We start from the raw sequence: 20,382 nt of genomic DNA, 5'->3' as shown, positions 1-20,382 counted from the left end.
TTTTTGAAATCTCCTTTGGTGTGACGAGTGCATTCAGCAAATCACACACTCTTTGACGTTTGCTTTCCTGATTACTCATATGGGCAAAAGTTTCTGAAAAGGTATGGATAATAGTGTTAGGTATGATTATGACATCAATATATGTTTGGTTTCAAAATAATTGATGTAGTGCCTGCTGAGAAAAAACAACTAAATGTTCATTGTAAATTTTGCTTCCCCACCCTGTATCGTTACAACTACTATTACCGTTATCACTTTATTATACCTTTATTACCCCGCCACCCAGAGGGGAGACAAGGGGTATTGTTTTTGGTTCAATTTGTTTCTTTGTTACTTCATTAACACTGCAGCAGCAAAATTATTGGTTGAATTCATACCAGATTGGGTTTATAAATTGCCAGTCAACCAGAATAGATGTGATTACACTTTGGGAAAAGTAGGTCAAAGTTCAAATTTGTTATGAATTTTTCAAATCTTTTTTTTTTCTCCCATTTATTTATAGACATTTGAAATTTCACCCATTATAAAAACTTTTTTTTTTTCAATTTACGTCAAACTTGGCACATATATAGAGGAAATTGACATGTTGACAAGTACACGCATATACATGATGACATCAGCTGGATCAATGCCAAAATAAATTACAATACGTGTTAGGGGCGGGGTTTGTTGTGCCACTTGTTATAACTTTTATCCTGTGACTATCTATCTATCTATCTATCTATCTATCTATCTATCTATCTATCTATCTATCTATCTATCTATCTATCTATCTATCTATCATCTATCTATCATCTATCTATCTATCTATCTAGCTAATTAGAATATTAGCACATTATAATATTGTAATATAATAACATAATAGTTATTTATTATTATTACTTCTGCTTTATTACCACTACTCTGTTATTCTGCTGTTTGTTTGTTTTTTTTTATTTGTATTTTCCAGTGTACAACTGCTTGCTTTTTTCACTACTGTTTTTTATAGTTTTTGTATTACTTCTTTCTTCTAATATTTTTTATATTGTACATTCGTTGTATCTAATCTAATCTAATCTAAACTAAGGGGTTCATTTCTGATGAAGGCCTAGGTTTATTATACATGTTTGTGTGATTCCTCTGCCTTTGACTCTGAAGATGAGATTCTCTGTTTATTAGGAATTTATGTGGTGCTATTTATTCTTGTTATATTTTACCATTTTGCAGCAAGGGTCCCTGAGCTCCGAGACCGAGTTATCTCAGTACTTCTCTCAGGACGTTACCAACCACTCGTTCATGTCTGAATCCACGCTGAGGGGATCGAACAGCGGTAGGACTCAGTATAACAGGAGCTGCAGCGCCTCAATGGATGACAGCCCGTCACAGACGTACGGTAAGAGTTCACTACAGTGGCTCATTTCACACCACCAGAGACAATCCATAACAGACATGACAAACTGTGAAGCTGAAACTGAAGCACTGTGGTTCTGTTTATCTTTCAAATGCTCACTGTGGTCAGTTTCAGATGCTGCAGCTCTTTCATAATTCATAGTTTGAGTTCTTGTTTGTTCAGTATTAATTGTCAGCCTTGTAAATCCAAGCTGGACTGACTGTACATATCCTGACCAAGGAAAATCAGATTCTCCCTTTGTGCAGTAATCTACACCGGGCTTTACTGCCTCTGTCCATAATAATATACATTATATAGACTAAATGTCATCTAAAATTAATGTTTATTTGAAACATAGTATAGCAAACAATTACATGATCAAAAACAAATTAATTTTAGCAAAACAAAAAAAAAGAATGTCTGGGGTCACCAGAAATTTGTGATGTTAACCCTTTCATGCATGAATTATGAAAACCTTAATCAAGATTTTTTTTCCCCCAAGTGTTTTTATTCCTCTTTAGGCATGGAAAAAAAAAAAAAAAAATACAATTGAATTTTTTTATGAACCTATTTTTCACTGAGTTATAAAAATGTCCACTCAGCCGGACACTATGCGCTAAATTTTAGAAGCAAAGAAACATGTATTTCCCGATATACTGTGTGACAACTATGAAACAAAAACATTTTTAATGCTGCTAATCTGATGTTTTCTCACATTTTAACATACTCTAACACTAGTTATTATTCACTTCAAGGAGATAATATGCAAAAAACTAAAAAAAAAATGTTTAAAAAAAACCCAAACTGTTAATTGCAGTCTAATAACAATTAGCATTTTTTTACACCACTCAAACATGTTACTGCAGATCAGGTTTATCTAGAACAGCAAAGTTACAGTAATGGTATGAATTGCAGTGTATGGGATGATGCATAAGCGTCCACAATGTTGGCTGAAATGGAACTAAAACAACAAAACCCATGAATATACAAGAGAACAGCTGGAGAATAACTGTCCACTGTAGTGACCAATATGCATGAAAGGGTTAAAATAGGGTCACTAGCCAAAAAAGTTTGGGAACCACTGGGTTACAGTATGTTACTAAAAATGTCTGTTATTCTCTGTATTTCCTGTCCTTCTACCAGAGGGGGAGAGTCAGACCTTCTACCACAGACCACCAGATAAAACCCCTGTTCCTCTTCAAATCCATGATGACTCTTCCCCCCAGCCCGTGCGGAGTCCACTTCTCCGCCAACGACCGTTAATGTGCATGGATGACGACTTTAGAGACGAAGAGTATTCTGGTAATAATGACAACACCGGCGTCCTTTGCAAACAAACAGATTTCAGCAACGCCCAAATACGTCAGATTCCCAACAGTAGTTCACCGGTGGTAGCAGCTCCGACCTCATTGGACGCTGATTATGACAGTGAAGAGGGCGGGCATTCGCAGAGGTTTGAAAGTGATTTTGTTCCGACACTGTTTTCTGGTATTTACTCTGAAAGTGAGGAGGATAATATGAACAAGACTGGGTTACACAGCGACCCCCATGACCCCAAAGGAGGAGGGGCTGGAGGTACGTTGGAGTGTAAAGCAGTGACACGGGTTCAAGACTCGACGGGTACTGAAGTTTTAGACCCGCCTCATCAGCTGAAACATAAAGGCGATGAAGCGTCTGCGGGCCAGACTTCTGGGATGTCAGGAGAGCCCAATGAACTGGAGGGGGTTTGTACCGTCGACACCGTGACTCTGACGAGGAGGGAGGAGGAGTCATTTGGACTTGACCTGGAAGTGACGTCCTCCCCCATGAAAGTCATCATTGTTGGACTGAAGCCCGGAGGCGCCGCTGAACGGGTATTTACATTTACGAATCTTCATTAACCCATAAAGACCCAAACAGCCACTGGAAACCAAAACCATCTACTGATCTAAACTGTTTTGGGTTTTTTTGTTTTTTTAATTCAAATGTTTATCCAGATACTTAATTTCAGTGCAAAAAAATTCACTGCTAGTAATTCAGTGGCTTTTATAATTCAAAATCTGATGAGACAGATTTAGTTTCATACATTCAGAAACCTGCGTCTTTATGGAGTTCACACAGTGGAATGTCTCCAGTAATAAAAGAGCACTGGAATATACACAACTGCATTTGAACAGGAATATAAGTGCAGCATTCTGTTTGACATACCACCTAAATAAGAATTTTATATTTTTCAGAGCAAATGAAAACATTCAGAGGGATATTTAACGTTGTATATTATATTTTGTGCGTGTAAACATTGTCGATGAAAAGAAGACTTGTCAGTTTTGATTATCTGAATACATCCAGTGTTGCTTCACGGTCAATTCAATTTGGTCTCTCTGTTTAAAATTACTTCCAGGAAGCAACAGGCAAGCTGTGTCCTGGAGATATGATTTTAGCGATGGGAGATAAGGAGGTTTGCTCCTATAGCTATCAGGAAATCTGTGAGCTCATGCGTAACCCTCCTCTGATTCTGTCCTTGGAAGTCAAGAGACCAGTTTCAGGTAAGAAACCAGCATGGAATCATTCGATCGTGGAGCTGTAGTGCACACAGCTGCTTCAACATGTGCTTCTCCTACAGTCAGATGGTTGTAATCTTCAACTTGACCACTAGATGTCAGTGTCACACACTGAACCTCTAAGACCAAAGGAAATGTGGTTACTCAGGCCATTTTCCACCCACGTTAAATGTGATGTTCTACTTGTTTTAAAGGCTGTAGTGTGAGAATGCCATGTCTTCCACCTTAAATAGACTGCCATGTCTCTCCCTTTTATGCCAAGATTTAGGATCAGCCCACGCTTATACATCCTTCCAAAGCAACCTCCAAGTGTCTGGCTTTCTTTCCATGGTGACTATCTTATACAGTATTATTACACTTTAGTTCAGTGGTTCTCAACTGGTCTGGCTTCAGGACCCACTATCACCTTTAAATGACAAGACAAGACCCAAACTGATAAAAGTCAAACTTCTCAAATGTATTTAATGAAAAAAATGTTTTGTTTTGAACCTGAGATAATACAGCATATCACAGTATGAAAACACAGAAGATAAGTTTAATGATAAATCAAACTGACCAGCAGGTGGCGATGATAAAAAGGGAAATATTCCCTTTAACACTTAAAGGTGCAGGAGACTTTCGTGACCAATTTTTCATCAAATCTGTAAAACCTCAGTCATATCCTCAGTATCATGAATCTGTAAGTCTTTCTGTCGTTACTCACCTGAATCTCTTGCATTACGGTGAACAATTTTGAAGTGCCATCCACCATAAACAAACCATGTGTTTACAAACAGAGCTGGGAGGGAACTCGGGCATCTTCGGAATTTTGCATTGTGGGAAACGCTGGTTTGCGTCACCGCCTGAAAGCAGCAGCTGCTACAGACGACGTGGAAACGGCAGGAGCTCCGTTCCCTCTATGAATATTCCTCCAGACGTTTCCGCATTTCAGCTGTTTCCGCATCGTGTTTGTTTCATCCATATAATATCATATCATCTGACAGCGGCAGCGCGAGCCTTCGTTTCCCACAATGCACATCACGACAAAATTGCGAGATGCCCAAGTTACCTCCCGGCTCTGTTTGTAAACACATGGTTTGTTTCTGGTGGATGGCACTAAGAAATTGTTCACCGTGAGGGAAGAGATTCAGGTGAGTAATCACAGAAAGACTTACAGATTCATGATACTGAGGATATGACTGAGGTTTTACAGATTTGATGAAAAACTGGTCATGAAAGTCTCCCGCACCTTTAAAGGTAGGGTAGGAGATGTTTTCCTGGAGCATTTTTTTTTTACTATATTGCTTAAAATCCCCTTCACACCCTGATTGCAACCAATTAATTAAATGCTCTAACACAAAAATAAAACATTTTAGTCACCTGTGAAACAGACAGGACTGAAAAAACACCATCCAATCATTTTAACCGACCCATCGAAATGATTTAATGGTGACATGTCTATCATACTCAACTGTCATTTGTCCCTCCCCCATCTGGAGTACAGTCTGGTACTTTGGAGGCGTGGCTTCGGGGGAAGTTTGAAGAAAGGGGTTTGGACTTCTGAATTGTGTATTTTCAAAATGTAGCTTGCTCGAACCGTTTTTCCAGGATCTCCTACCCTACCTTTTAATGAGGTACATTTTAACCAAAACTTAACAGTGCACTCAGTTAAAACTAAAAGTGCGTTCAGTCACTTATTCAAGCATTAAATCACTGAGGTTTTTGTCCTCCATATCTGTAGTCACTGTCATACCTGAGTTTCGCTGTGATTTGAATAGAAACTTTTGGGTCTTCTTTTATGCTGTGAAATGTCTGGTGTTAATTATCACTACAGTGCTTTTCCACCACCTATTGTTATTTTTTACCCAGACTAAGGCCCACGACCCACTAAAAATGGGTTTGCGACCCACTTTTCGGTCGCGACCCACCAGTTGAGAATCACTGCTTTAGTTAGTAGTGCTAGACTGACCCTGCAACTTGCTTTCTATTTTTCTGATTAACATTGGACCATAGTCATATAAATCCTCATTAGTGTAGTGTAGATCTAGCTGTGAACTGCTCTTTCTTGTCTGTCTGTAGACATTAGCCCCTTTTCCACATTATTAATCTAGCACTTACAAAAACTTTGGTGCATTTCTACCAGAACTACCTTGGTGTAAAACAAAAAAAAAAAAAACCTTTCCCTGAAAACAGTACGTTTTAAGGGAATAGGACTCTTCAGATTCCAGTAATCCTTAAGGGGCGGGGTTATGTGCTGAAGAACGTTGACTGGCGGAACATAATTGCACCGATCCGCATTTACATTCACCCACTATAACAAGCGTGTGGCTGCAAACTTGTGTTTTGATCATTTGGAAAATTGAGCAAAAGAACGAGGTACAAAAAGTGGACAGAAGACGAGGTCCATTTACCAAACACACTATAACACTCAAAAGAGCTGGGACCTCTTCAAATTCCATTGAATACCCCAGGAATTCTCTTATCCAAATAAATACATTCCTGGAAATAAAAGTTCCTGGAAATGTTGGTGGAAAAGGGGCTGATTTATTGATGGAACACCTATTAGGTTTCCAAGTTTTGAATACTGGTGAATGGTTGTTCTAATCAAATCCAGTCAGATTTATGTAATAATACAATGGAATGCATGACTATAGATTCCAACTTAACTCCAGTTTCATTCTTAGTTGGAAAGTTGAGAGATGACTAGACTGTTGCATGTCTTCTGCTGCTTTATTTGTTTTCAAGATGATAATAGAATAACTAGTCCAATGAGATTTCAAGCAGCACAGCAGTGTCTTCACGGGTTGCAACTGATATAAGAAGCAACAAAAAAAGCAGGTTTTTGTAAAGATACAATAGTGAGGGATTATTATTCAGCAACCATATGAGTAACAAGGCTTAACAAGTCAGGAGTTCACAGATTGTGGAAGTACCGTTATACTGTCGATATGTCAGACCTTTCAGAAAATCAGTGAACGAGGCATGAATTAACCCTCGTATCAGAAAATTGTGAAAATGTTGTCTATATTTATCAAAATATATGAAATGTAATGATCAAAATCAACCGAAATGAACATTTAACACTTTTGCCACATCACCCAGTCCTGCTTTGAGTATTTAAAAGTGAGGACGTCGTGCTCGAATGTTAATGAAAATGGATCAAATGGATCAAAAAAGGTGTTGTTCAGGACCTGGCATTGAAACCATGGTAACCATTGAGTAGTAGTGGTCTGTAATTTTATTGCACAACCTGTGTAATGACAATAAAGCCTATTCTATTCTATTCTATTCTATTCTATTCTATTCCATTCTATGCTACTCCATTGTATTCTATGCTAAACTATTCTATTCTATGCTATTCATTCTATTCTACTCCATTTTACTCTATTCCATTTTATTCTATGCTGTTCTATGCTACGCTGTTCTTTTCTATCTATGCTATTCCATTCTATTCTGTTCCATTCTATTTTATTCTATTCTATTCCATTCCACTCTATTCTATTCCATTCTATTCTATTTCATGCTGTTCTATGCTGTTCTTTTCTATTATGTCGTATTCCATAGTATTCTGTTCTTAGCTATTCTTTTCTAATTTATTCTATTCTATTCTATGCTACTCCATTGTATTCTATGCTATGCTATACTATTCCATTCTATGCTATTCCATTCTATTTTATGCTATTCCATTCTATTCTACGCTATACTATTCAATTCTATTCTTTTCTATTCTGTGCCATGCTATGCCATCCCATTCTATTCTATTCTATTCTATTCTACAGGGTATCCCATAAGTCTCCATACATAGGAAAAATAAACGTTTCTTGACTTAAACCATTTTTATTTATATAATATGCTCTATATGACTGCCATTTTGTCGGGAACACATTTCAGTGTGTGTCCTCCACTGCTGAAGAACTATAAAGAAGAAATATAAAGAAATACATGTTAGAACCATATATGTATGGAATGTATTATGTCTCCTATGTATGGAGACTTATGGGACACCCTGTATTCTATTCTATTCTATTCTATTCTATTCTATTCTATTCTAATATCCAGTCTTAAATACTAGATGTGATACATTTTGGTCAGACTTGTCGAGTATAAAACTACCGTGCTTTGGCCACTGAACCTTAAAACTTTGTTGTGTTGGTTTTTATGCCATTTCATGAATGTACCGACACTTGTTAAGATAGAATAGTTAGTTTAGTGTTGGCGGATGTGTTTGAAAAACACTGGAAACTGTTGAAATGACTTGCTGTTCACATGTCGTGTCTCTTCTCTCTTGTCCTTTCTGGTCCCAGCTGTAAACCATCTCTCCAGTTTGATCACATCTTCCAGAGGCAGTGATAGAGCTGTGAGACTAACCCCATCCACCTCTGTTCATGGGCTGACAAATGAAAGACAAATGGAAAACTCAAGACACACGACACAAACAGAGCCCGATTTTCAAACACCTATCACAAATATAGATGATATTATTTGCGAAGTAAGTGAAGTTATCGCTGAAAATGCACACGCTACGTTCTGCAAAACATTATCTGATGAGCCAGTGTCCTGCAGCTCCAGTCAGAATGACGTAAACACATGTGAGAAGCAGATTAGTCCTATAAACTACTCTATTCCAGATGAAACAAATGAAAACAGTGCTATCCTCCCTGCTGCGACACTTTCCCCTACACGTGTAAACCAAAAGGAAAACAGTACTTTCGGTGGATCCAGACTGGAACGGGCGGACGCCAGTTGCCAACGTATGTACCCGACAGGAAGTGACAGCGATTCGAGCAGTGATTCTACCTCTGAAAGCTGTTTGACAGATAATAAGCCCCGCAGCGGCACTAGTCTTAAGGAGCTGTCATCGTGCGACGAGGAAGTGGAGTACTGTTACCATGACGACCGACAGCCTTCTCCTGGTGGACACTTTGAATCTAACAACCCTCCAAAAGGGTGCATCCCTGATGAGTGCAGTCGAAGTCTAAACATGGAGACGAACACAGGAAACACTGCTGAAACAACAGGGTTATTAGAGGAGGAACCAGGTCTGACATCACTGACCAATGCTAGTCAACCTTATGACAAAGGCTCTGCATGTGTGGCAGACCATCCCCAAGCCTTCAGTGTTTCTAGAAGCCCTTCCCTACCAGATACCTTTGGTGTCATTCAGGACTCAACTACAAAAGTGCACAGTCCTGCTTTAGTGTCCTCAGATTTATTAAACCATCTGCATGCACAAAAAAACCTTTTAGCTTCAACTGAGTCAGGTTCAAACATCAACAGATCAGTCTCGTCAACAACGACAGGAAATAAGGAGAACGTCATGAGCAGCCATGTTAGTAATTTGCTAACAGCGTCTAGCGATATTTCAAGTAGTAGCATCAAACTTATGGATGAAAGTCAAATCAAGCCAAATGTTTCTTCTCCCAAACTTAGCAAGCCACAGGAGAAACCATTCCACAGACCTAGTTGGACCAAAAGTCCTGTTTCTTCAAAAGGAAAAACATGTTTCAACCTCACAAAACAACCACTAAAAACATCTGCTGCGTTCAGTGTACTGGGGACTATCGATCAGTGTCACACCAACAGCAGCTTTGATTTAAGCGACAAAATGCAAGACTCATCCGAGAGCTGGTCGACACGTAGCTCATCACAAACTGCACAATACGCCTTCCAAGTCGACGGTCATTTAGCATCCAAAGCAATGGCCAAAACACAGGAGCGACCTCACTCATCTGTCATCCAGAGAACATTTATAGAGGTTCATCTCACCTCCTTGACTGGTTTATCCTCACCAGTTCTAGCACACAACGAAATGATAAACACTAAGAGTTCTAAACCAAGTCGGAGACACACTGAGGCCAAATTCCCACCTTTACCCTTCCCTTCCAACTCCACTGCGGAAAAGACAAATAGCCTTTTTGCTAACACAGACTGCATTTCTACGAAAGACGGCCATTCGACTACAAGTAACGGTTCAAAACCCACTATCACAGTATTAGACGAGACCCTGAAGTCCAACACATCCAAACTGTTCTTAAAGACAATGGAGCGGCAGAGCTTCCCCTCGGATACCGCCTACAACCCCTTCTCGGTCCGACATAAGATAAAGTCTTTTGAAAACTTAGCCAACTTGGACAAAGCTGCAGCTAAAGGCGGTGATTTCCAGTCTTATGCTCTGGCGTATCGAGCCTCCCTTAACCAGAGGATCGCTGGTTATATGGGTCTGGTTAATTCCATCAACTGTCATGCACAGCAAAGGACTTTTATTTCCAGTATGGAAAACGTACTCCCCACCACCCCCTGTTTAACCCTTGCTGCTGGTGAACCTCCATCTAGCATTAAACCTATTAATTATGAGCTTTCACCCACAAACTGTGCCACAACTCCCCGAATTAAGGACAGTGCTGTAGAAGTTCAGAAAGCTTCGGAGGAGGGTCAAACCCAGACCCTCCTGGTCCTCCGAGGGAAACATTCCAGACTTCCTCACACCAGGTTACGACAGCTCCGGGCTCTCAGTATGCCAGAACTGGAAAAACTCTGCAAAGACAATCCTGTCATCGCAAGAGGTCCACAAACGGGCAGTAGAAATGAGCCTATTGCAGCTGAAAGAACATTCACTGACGGCTCATCATCTTCAGCAGTCCTCACCAGAGTGGACATAAACTGGGAGAGCCAGACTGATCCTGAACCCACTGGAGTCGGCGCTGACAAGGCGCAGGTGCAACAGCCCAGCTGGTCTGTCAGGTATGGACTTTCAGGAACATCTGGTGTTCAGAGGTCCTTTAAAACCAGCTGGAAAGTGTTTTTATTACATATCGAGTCATCCAGAAAAGCGTAATAACAGTCATTGTTTTTTGTTTTTTTTTTTGTACCCAAACACGTGAACATTCCCACCCTGTTGCACCATAAAAAAAGATAATTGACAATAATAATAAAAAAAATAAGGAACACAGATATTAGTCACAGATTTGAGGGATGCAAAGATATGGTGTAGTGTTTGTGTGGTTCACAGCAGTGATCTGTAGACAATAGTTATACTAGTCCAGTCAAACCATGTGGCAGTATGAAGTTGACATTTGTTCCAAGGCTAATTTGCAAAGACGGGAGCACATTACAGCAAGTATGAATACTCCCAAATTTGCATCTGTAAAAATGATCCAGTTGCATCACCACACACTTTGCTTGGCAGTTTGTAGTGAATTTATTTTAGTTTAGTCCAGTGGTTTCCAACCTTTTTTGGCTCGTGACCCCATTTTAACATCACAAATTTCTGGTGACCCCAGACATTCAAAACGGAGACATTGTTTTGCTAAAGTTAATTTGTTTTTGATCATGTAATAGTTTGCTATACCACGTTGCAAATAAATGTTAATTTTAGACGACATTTAGGCTATATAATGTATATAATGCACCTTTTTGATGTCTGCTTCTCAGTTTCTCTTGGAGATGTTTTAGCAGGGTCAGGCGAGTGAAGCAGGCTGAAGCGTAGGTTGAAGCGTAGTAATGCACAGAGTCACATGATCAGGTCAATCAAGATATGCCCTCTCAGATATTATGTCCTGCATTTTATTTGAACTTCATTTTTAATAAGAAAAGTGTGTGGTGTTTTAAGTATAATGAAATATACTGTATATTGACTCATTAAAAAATATTTTTTAATAGTAATTTTTTTTTATATCAATTATTAGAAATTTCAGGCGACCCCATTTGAATTCCAGGTGACCCCACTTTGGGTCGTGACCCCAAGGTTGAAAAACACTGGTTTAGTCACTGTAAAACTGTCCATGTCCTCCTGCAGATCTGGCTCTAAGCATCTGTCTTTCCTGACTTTTCTCTGTAGACTGAAGGAGCTGTATTCTAGTCCTTCGAGTCAAACTAAAATGCAAACGCTGCTGTCGTCTGGGACAACTAAAGCCTATGTGTCAGCTCTTCTTCAGGAGGCAAAGGCACTCTCAGAGGTAACTTATACCAGTGAAACAACCTTAACACTCCACATTTCTCTGATTCCGCTGTTCTTTTATTGTTCTCCTTTCTGAGTTTTGTCACCTTTGGTTTCATTTGTGTCTGATTTCTCTGCAGGTTTATGATAATATTCACCTTGTTGTCTTGAATAAGGAGGAGGGCTCAGGCCTGGGTTTTAGTGTTGCTGGTGGAGTTGACCTTGAGCAGAAAACGATAACTGTAAGTATAGTTGAAGTTTTATTAAAAAATGCTGATGTGCTTAAACATAGCTGCAGGAATAGTTCGATGAAGGAATACTAAAGATTATATAGAAGCACTGATCAATACCAGCATTCCTAAAATATACAAGGCAAGGCAGGTTTACTTATATAGCACATTTCATGTACAAGACAATTCAAAGTGCTTTACAAAAAACATTAAAAGCATTACAGCAGAAGGCATGAGAAAAACAAACAAACAAAAATCAGATAACTAGATAAAACAGATAAACAGATAAAACAGACAAGCAGATAAAACAGATAAAAACTCTTCGCTTAAAAGGAATACAAACTCTATTCAAATGCAGCTGAGAACAGGTGGGTCTTTAACCAGGATTTAAATAAACTGAGTGTTTCAGCTGATCTGAGGTTTTCTGGGAGGTTGTTCCAGACATGTGGAGCATAGAAGCTGAACGCAGCTTCTCCGTGTCTGGTTCTGACTCTGGGAACTGACAACAGACCGGATCCAGATGACCTGAGGGGTCTGGTGGGTTCATACTGGGTCAGCAGGTCACTGATGTATTTTGGTCCTAAACCATTCAGAGCTTTATAGACCAGCAACAGAACTTTAAAGTTCTTTAAATACCATCATATATTGATGATCCTGAACAACAGTGTTCCTTTTTTTTGCTCTCTGCAGTGGCAGTGAGGAAATATTTGTTCTAAATGTGTTGTTATAAGACTTAAATAGAACACGTATAAACAGATATATACGTGTTCCCAAGATCAAATCTTTAAAGAATCAAGAACGAAATCATTATGACAAAAGCGAAGTGAGTGATTGGAAACACTGTCAGAGCTTATATGGAAAACACCTCTGTCATAAAGTCGCTGTCCAATGACTCATCAAGGCTTTGGACGTCATCGCTGCTTCACATAATTTCATTGGCTCAGAATATTTCATTGCTTTCCTAAATGACTGATAAACCATTAGCTTTCAAGGTTTTCTTTCAAAACACTGGAGTAAAACACTAAAAACCAAATCACAAGATGTGTCTGAGCTCATCCACACACCAGGATCAGATGCAAACCAGGGAGGATCTTGTAGTCCAGTTTTTAAATAGAGCTGAAACAACATTTAACCCTTTGTATTCTGTCATTTAGATTTATTCTTTGGTTTAATCTGGAATGTGTTTCAGAGTGTGGGGAAGTGTTTCTGCATATGTATATTTGGGTTTTGTTTTTAAAAGCATATAAATGTTTTACTCCTGTTAACAAAGAACTTAGTTGTACATGTACGTATCTCACAAGCATCATTTATTTTAATTTGTACAGTAATGTTTACAGCAACAAGTGAAGACATTTGGGCTGTAAGAATGACCACTCTCCACCAGAGGGCAGTGTCACAACACAAATGCATTACAGTGGCACACCAATACAAACGCTTTGTATTGGTATCTTTTCTCCAATTTTTTTTTTCTTTCTGTAAACCCTGCATGACCATATTTAATTTTAGTGGAAAAGAAGTAAAGTTGGTCAGAAAATAAGTGCTACAGCAGTGGCCCTTGTTGCTTTTTCCAGACCTTTTTTGTCTGAATTGTTTCTAAAATATTACAAAAGTAAATTAGGATCCAGCTCACTGAAAGTAGTGAACATAAACTTCACCTTCAAATAGACATGTTGTTTGATAAAATTAGTAAAATATGGAAAGAAAGTTTAAAAAAACCCTCTTATCATAAAAGATTTTTTTTTTTTTTTCCAATAGTGCTGTGTATCAATTTTCAAGGTTATAATGTGTCCAGATTATAACAAAACCCTGAAAAACAAACAAAGAAATCAGCTCCTAAGCTTTTAACTTTGTCATAGAGAATGACCTGGATACTCAATACAAGGTTTGGATTTTATCTCCCATTTGAAGTCCTCTAGCTCCCATTCTTCTACATCTGTTGAAGGGTTGATCTGACAACCTGTGAATGTCAGGTGTTCTCAGTATCCTGGATAAGGAATGTTCTGCTTTCATTATTTAGATCCAACCTCCAAACATTTTAGAAACACTGTCTGAAGTGCAGGTTTTTTCTGCTTATCCAGGTCCAAGTTGTGGGGGAAGAAGCCTAAGCAGGGGAAACCCCCCCACCCCACTCCCTCTAGTTCCTCCAAGGGGACATATATCATATAACGTACTGATATCCCAGGTCAGCCAACTGATATAACTCCTGCAGTGTGTCCTGGGTCTGCCCCGGGGTCTCCTCCTAGTCAGACATAACTGAAACAGCTCTCCAAAGAGGTGTCCAGATGTCCGTCCACCTCAGCGGCTCTACTCTGTCCACCTTCCAAAGGGCTGAACTCCTCACCTTATATCTAATAGGGAGTCGAGCAGCCTTGCAGAGAACTCTCATTTCTGTTTGTGTCTGTATGAATATCTTGTTGTTGTCCAGCCCAGTTTGGCGCTCTCAAAAATGCAGTGTGAAAGTGAACCAGACCAAATGAAGGTGTGAAATTTTCCGCATTCCCTGCCCAATCAAGCTGATCCCGCGGACTACACTGGTGTGAATGCACCCTCAGAAACCTCAGGCCTTAGATAACTCAGCCTCAGTGATGTAGAACCCTGACTCTGAGTTCCAAGCGTCTGCTAGCACCACAGAAGCTGTGAAGACAGGGTTTGGGAGATCCTTCAAACATTCCTTCCTGGAGGCCAAATTAAAGTGTTTCGTGGTCTCACCAAACTCCTCCCATGCCCGAATTTGCGCCTCTGCATCTACCAAAGCTTCTGCTTGGTCTGCCAGCACCTGTATCAGCTGACTTACAACCGAGCTTGATAGGACTCCTTCCTCTACAGCACCCTTTACCGCTGGTGGCAAAAACTGGGCTTGGGGTTTGCCACCATGAAAGACATCAAAGATATCATTGGCCCGACACCACACGGATCTGCTGAACATGGTCCATTTGGACTCCATGTGTCCCTGGGGATGTAGCTGAAGCTCTGCCAAGGGTGGGAGTTGAACGGGTTGTGCCAGACCTTTCCAGCAGACCCTCACCCTCACTGTGTGTTTGGGTCTGCCAGGCCTGACCGGCATCCTTCCCCACAAATGGATCCATCTCAACACTAGTTAGTGGTTTTGATGGAACTAAAAGGTTGATCATCAACCTATAGCAGAGGGCGTGTCTAAATAAAGAGACTATGCATTCATTCATCTTCTGAACCGCCGCCTATCCCAGTTACCTATGGGCAAAGGCGGGGTTCACCCTGGACGTGTCTCCAGTTCATCACGGGGCCAACATGTAGACACAAACAACCAATCATGCTCACATTCCCACCCATGGGCAGTTTAGATTAACCAGCTGACCTATTAGTGCATGTCTTTTGGATGGTGGGAGGAACCCAGAGTACCCAAAGAGAATCCACATAGACATGCAAGAACATGCAAACTCCAAACAGAAAGGTCCCCCTGGGGAATCAAATCCAGGACCCTTTGAACCCTTCTTGCTGTGAGGAGACAGTGCTAACCACTGCACCACCGTGTCGCCCATAAAGAGACTAATTACAGCTTATAACATAGTGCAGAATGTGTAATCAATGGCCACTAGTTCCATTCAAGTACATGTCCTAAACCTAACAGTCTGTACTTACGGCAGGTTCTTTGGTGTTGCCTGGATACTCTTCCAACTGGTGCTTTTCCTCATATTTGTTTCTTCATACAAATGGCGACCTAACATACAGTAAAACTCATGTCTTTCCAGGTTCATCGAGTCTTCACCAAAGGAGCAGCCAGTCTCGAAGGCACAATTCAGAGAGGTGACCACATTTTATCCATAAATGGAACAGTTCTGGAGGGTAAAACCCATGGAGAGGCTGTTTCCAGCCTCCATCACGCCAGGCTGTCAAATCAAGCCCTGGTCGTCATTTTGAGAGACCAGGATCGAGTCTCTGACAGACATCCAAAGACGATGGTTCCTGCAAATATAAAGACCTCCGCGGCTGGAGATGGTAAGGCCTGTTCACATCTATGATCCACATTAGGGTGAAGTAGTTTAACCCTCGCAGAAGCAGGGCTTGGACATCCACTTCATGTGTTTTTTATCTTTATTTTCTATCCTTTACGAGGTGAATTTCAGCTCCTTTCCTCTGGACGGAGGTTTTCAGTCCCAAGGTGCAGGACACAGCGTTATAAAAACAGCTCTGTTCCTGTCGCCGTCACTGAGCTCAATAAGAAATAGTGACATTGCACTTTACTAACTTATTTTAGTTATTTATCCCATTTATTTGCTCTATTTATTATTATTGTGACTTCAAATTTTTAAATTTTATGTTATTATCCTGGTTTTTATCCCGGATTGTTCTTATCTTTTCTGGTCTTTATTGTGTTCTGTGGCATCTTGTTTTTATTTATTTGATCTTATTTATTCATTTTATTCTTTTACTTATCCATGCTGCTATACTGATGAATGGTGGAACACTGAGCACTTTTTGTTCAGTCTGTAAGCGTGATCAAGTACCTGTATTACATGTTCAACGTATGTATTGTTATAATACCAAAGCAATCACCTAGACTGCCAAACAAATCTACCTACAGGTACAAATAAAGTAACCTTGACCTTGATGTAAACATTAGAATAACATGAATATACATCAGTCAGCTATGACATACTGAGGTGCAGTGGTAAGAATGAATGTTCCCACAGGGGTTTGATCCACTTGGTCTTCCTTGGACCACTTTTTGTAACTAGTGACCATTACAGACTGGGAACCCCACAACATCTGCAGATTTGGAGATTCTCTGACCCAGTTGTCTATCATCCCACACTGGCTTTTTCAAAGTCATGCAGATCCTTTTGTTGCCCATTTACTGGTTCAGTCATCAGAAAGTTGTGACTGTTTAGGACAAGTTACATTTGAATTTTAAAACTTCAGCCTCATTTCACCTTTGTCAGATCTACATGACATCTTCCTCTTCTTTTTCTTCTCCTCCTCCTCCACAGTCTCAGCAGCGTCATAAGAATCTGTTCCAAAATTATAGGAGTTCAACTAAAAGACCTGAATTCTTTATGGAGGAAGCAGGCAGTGCAGAAAGCCAGGAGAATCCTAAACCAACCAGACCACATCCTCAAAGACAGATTCACATTAATGCTGTCAGGGAGATGATACTATGCACCTCAGAGGAGAACAAACAGATAATCAAACTCATTTATTCCCTCTGTCATGAAGCTGCAGAGTGAGTTAGGGTTGTAGGGTGGCTGTTTACTTAATGTTATTTACTTTTTTTTCCCTTTTCCTTGAGATGATGTATGCTGCTGCACACATTTATACATATTTCTTAGTTAGTGCATGAAGCCGCTCCCACTGACAGTGTGTGTGTTTGCATGTTGAGGAATGTTTTAAATGTCGATGTCTGTGTTTTTTGTTTACTGTTCTATGATCCACTCAAACCGTATTGGAGACTGTAAACAGAATTGCCCACTGTGGAATAAACAAAGTTATCTATCTATTATTATGCATTTTGAATATATTTTACCAGGTCCAGACAATGTTGTGTCGGTGGAGCTTGTGAAGACCTCTGCAGGCCTGGGCTTCAGTCTGGAGGGGGGCAAGTCCTCAAGCCACGAAAGCCGACCTCTTATTGTCAAACGAATCTTTAAAGGTGACCTTTAATCATACATTTACAGTGAGTGGTATGTCGTTGCTTTCTTTCTGTGTGAGGCCAAGATACAGATGAAGTACTTTTTTTAATCCCTAGGGGGAAATAAATTTTCCATCAGCTCAAGAAATGAAAAGCAAAAAAAAATGAAACAATAAAACAGTGAATTATTCATAAAATATTGAGTGTGTCTTCAGTTTAGTCTCTAATGTTAGTTTAGATGAGAACACTGATCCTACGTAAAAGTCAAAAGTGTTCACATGAAGACTGGGAACAGAAATACATATTTTTCTTTGTCCAAGGGCAATAAAATGTACCTTTTAAAAGGGTTCCCGCAGGGTCTTGAAAGTCTTAGAAGTCTTAAGTTTACAAATCTGCATTTATTAACTTAAAAAAGTCTTTAAAAGTTATTAAATTTGATATGGTAGGTCTTAAGTTATGTTGCCATAAATGTGTTCGCTCAATTGTGTTAAATGTGTCTGCGAATGTCCAAGCTACAAAGAAAGTAACGTTAGTTGACTCGGTTCCACCCGACAATTAATATTGAAATTAGGAACCAATTATCACTACCTTTGCAGCCCCAAGGGAGAAATGACTTGGAATGGTTGGAGTAAATAAATATATTTTCCTCAATTCTAGGGGGCACGAATTTTTACCAGTATGGCTGTGAAATGAGCATTAAATTCTGTTCTAAGTCGTCTTAAAAAGGTCTTTAAAAGTCTTAAATTTAACTTGTAGAAACCTGTAGGAACCCTGTTTTAATATTTTGTACATGTGTCTGTGAGACCACCTACACCACTGAATAATCCCCTGATGAACATGATGAATCTCACATTCACTGTCTGTACAAAAGTGTGAGTATGTTTATTTATAATTTAAAACACAGTCGCTTTGAAACAATCAGAAAATAACCAGTAATGTTACTGTTTCTTGGCTTTATCTCTAATGTGAAATTAGATGACAATTAGTCCAACTAATTTAATGCAGGTTAGTTAATTTCATTAAAAAATTGAATAGTTTTATCATTATTTAGTGTTAGTCATATGAATCCAAAAACATTATATAGAATAATAAAATATAATGACTACTTAATAAAACATTCTTTAGCATTTAGTTTGATCTCACATGAGAAACTTTTACTTGTATCAGAGTATTTTTTGTGAATATTAGTACTTTAAAAAAAAAAAAAAAAAAAATTAACCCATAAAGACCAATCCACCATTGAACAAAATCATCTACTGATGAAAAATGTTCAATATCTGTTGATCCACTAATCCTATAAATACATGTAAAAAAATTGATGTAAAATACAGTTTGTCATTTTTTCATGGTCATCAGATATGACCCATTTGGACGTTCAGAGGCTTCGTAGTTACCGTGGAAATGCCGTTATCTTCTACAACATTGATTCACCAGTAAAACCCATGGATTTTGATAAATGACAGTGGTTTGATTGATATCTTTGCTTAAAAAAAAAAGTCACTTTTTCTTCAGTTTTCTCTGTTTCTGATATAATAACCCTCAACTTTAATCTGAGTTTTTATGAACTTTTACAAGATCAGTGAATTAAAAATAGGAAAATACATGATTTTCACGGGGAAAAAAATGCAAAATACAGAGGATACTATTATAATGAATGGTGAGAAATCATTTAAGAAAGGTTAAATAGAGAGAAACAATAATTTGGGAACTGTCATAAAAGTAGCACTGGGCCTTTATGGGTTAATCCCTTTATTGAGGGAAAAAAAACATTGTATATGTGCAACATCAGTTCACAATTGTTCCGTAGTACTTTTACTGTGGAAGCAAACACTTCACTCGTCTACCTTCCTTCATTTTTCATAAAGGAAAAATATTAAAATGGAGTTTCCAAATGCTTTTTTTTTTACTTTATTTATACAACATTTTGAACATTTTCCAAATCCTTTTTTTTTTTTTTTTACTTTATTTATAGGACAGTTTGAACATTTTCCAAATCCTTTTTTTTTTTTTTTTTACTTTAGTTATACAACATTTTGAACATTTTCCAAATCCTTTTTTTTCCACTTTATTTATAGAACAGTTTGAACATTTTCCAAATCCATTTTTTTTTTAACTCTACCTCTGTTTTTTTTTTTTTGTTTTTTTTTTTGTTTGTTTTTTTTGCAGGAGGTGCTGCAGACCTGTCAAAGCTCATTGACGTTGGTGATGAGGTCCTGTCCATAAACGGCTGCTCTCTGGACGGCCTCATGCACCACGACGCCTGGAAAATCATCAAAGCCGCTGATGAAGGCCCCGTCCACCTCCTCATCTGCAAACCCAGGCCCTCAACGTAGACAAGAAGAAAACACACATTAAAGATCATGAAGCAGACTTCCATGGCAGAACATGGCTGTGCAATAGAAGAGATGATGTGAAATAGAATTCCATGTTTCATACATTTTCTAATGGATTTAATTTGAAATTTTGTATGTTTTGTACTGATGGTTGAACTTATTCAGAGCTGGAGGTGGGGGAAACACCACTACCCAACGCTTGTTTTTTATGGTAGATGCTGTGTGTTTATAGTACATGTACTGGAAAAATTCTGGAAAAAATTTAAGGGACAAAAATGCATTTTTCCGTTGTTGATATTTTTAAATAAACTCAGTATGGTACAAGAGTGATCACCTGTTGTAGTTGTGCTATTCTTTCATATCATTTCACCATTTGTCACAATTTGAATC

At 38.9% G+C, this 20,382-nt stretch overlaps 1 protein-coding gene across 2 annotated transcripts in view; it reads left to right on the top strand.

Annotated features, from left to right (window-relative positions):
* The window catches only part of pdzd2 (PDZ domain containing 2), an 82,466-nt gene extending 62,150 nt beyond the window's left edge, over positions 1-20,316 (top strand). For both annotated transcript variants that reach the window (XM_030143391.1, XM_030143390.1), the window contains exons 18-26: positions 1,207-1,372; positions 2,513-3,222; positions 3,750-3,894; positions 8,193-10,629; positions 11,726-11,843; positions 11,965-12,066; positions 15,783-16,029; positions 17,558-17,680; positions 19,826-20,316. In XM_030143391.1, coding sequence (XP_029999251.1) covers positions 1,207-1,372; positions 2,513-3,222; positions 3,750-3,894; positions 8,193-10,629; positions 11,726-11,843; positions 11,965-12,066; positions 15,783-16,029; positions 17,558-17,680; positions 19,826-19,992 — 4,215 coding nt within the window. In that variant the 3' untranslated portion in view covers positions 19,993-20,316. The remainder of the gene's footprint in view (positions 1-1,206; positions 1,373-2,512; positions 3,223-3,749; positions 3,895-8,192; positions 10,630-11,725; positions 11,844-11,964; positions 12,067-15,782; positions 16,030-17,557; positions 17,681-19,825) is intronic.
* The last annotated feature ends 66 nt before the right edge of the window (positions 20,317-20,382 follow it).

Source organism: Sphaeramia orbicularis, chromosome 9, assembly GCF_902148855.1.
Source record: "Sphaeramia orbicularis chromosome 9, fSphaOr1.1, whole genome shotgun sequence".
NCBI lineage: Eukaryota > Metazoa > Chordata > Actinopteri > Kurtiformes > Apogonidae > Sphaeramia > Sphaeramia orbicularis.
The sequence above is the reverse complement of the archived record's forward strand: the minus strand, read 5'-3'. Positions and strand labels throughout refer to the sequence as shown.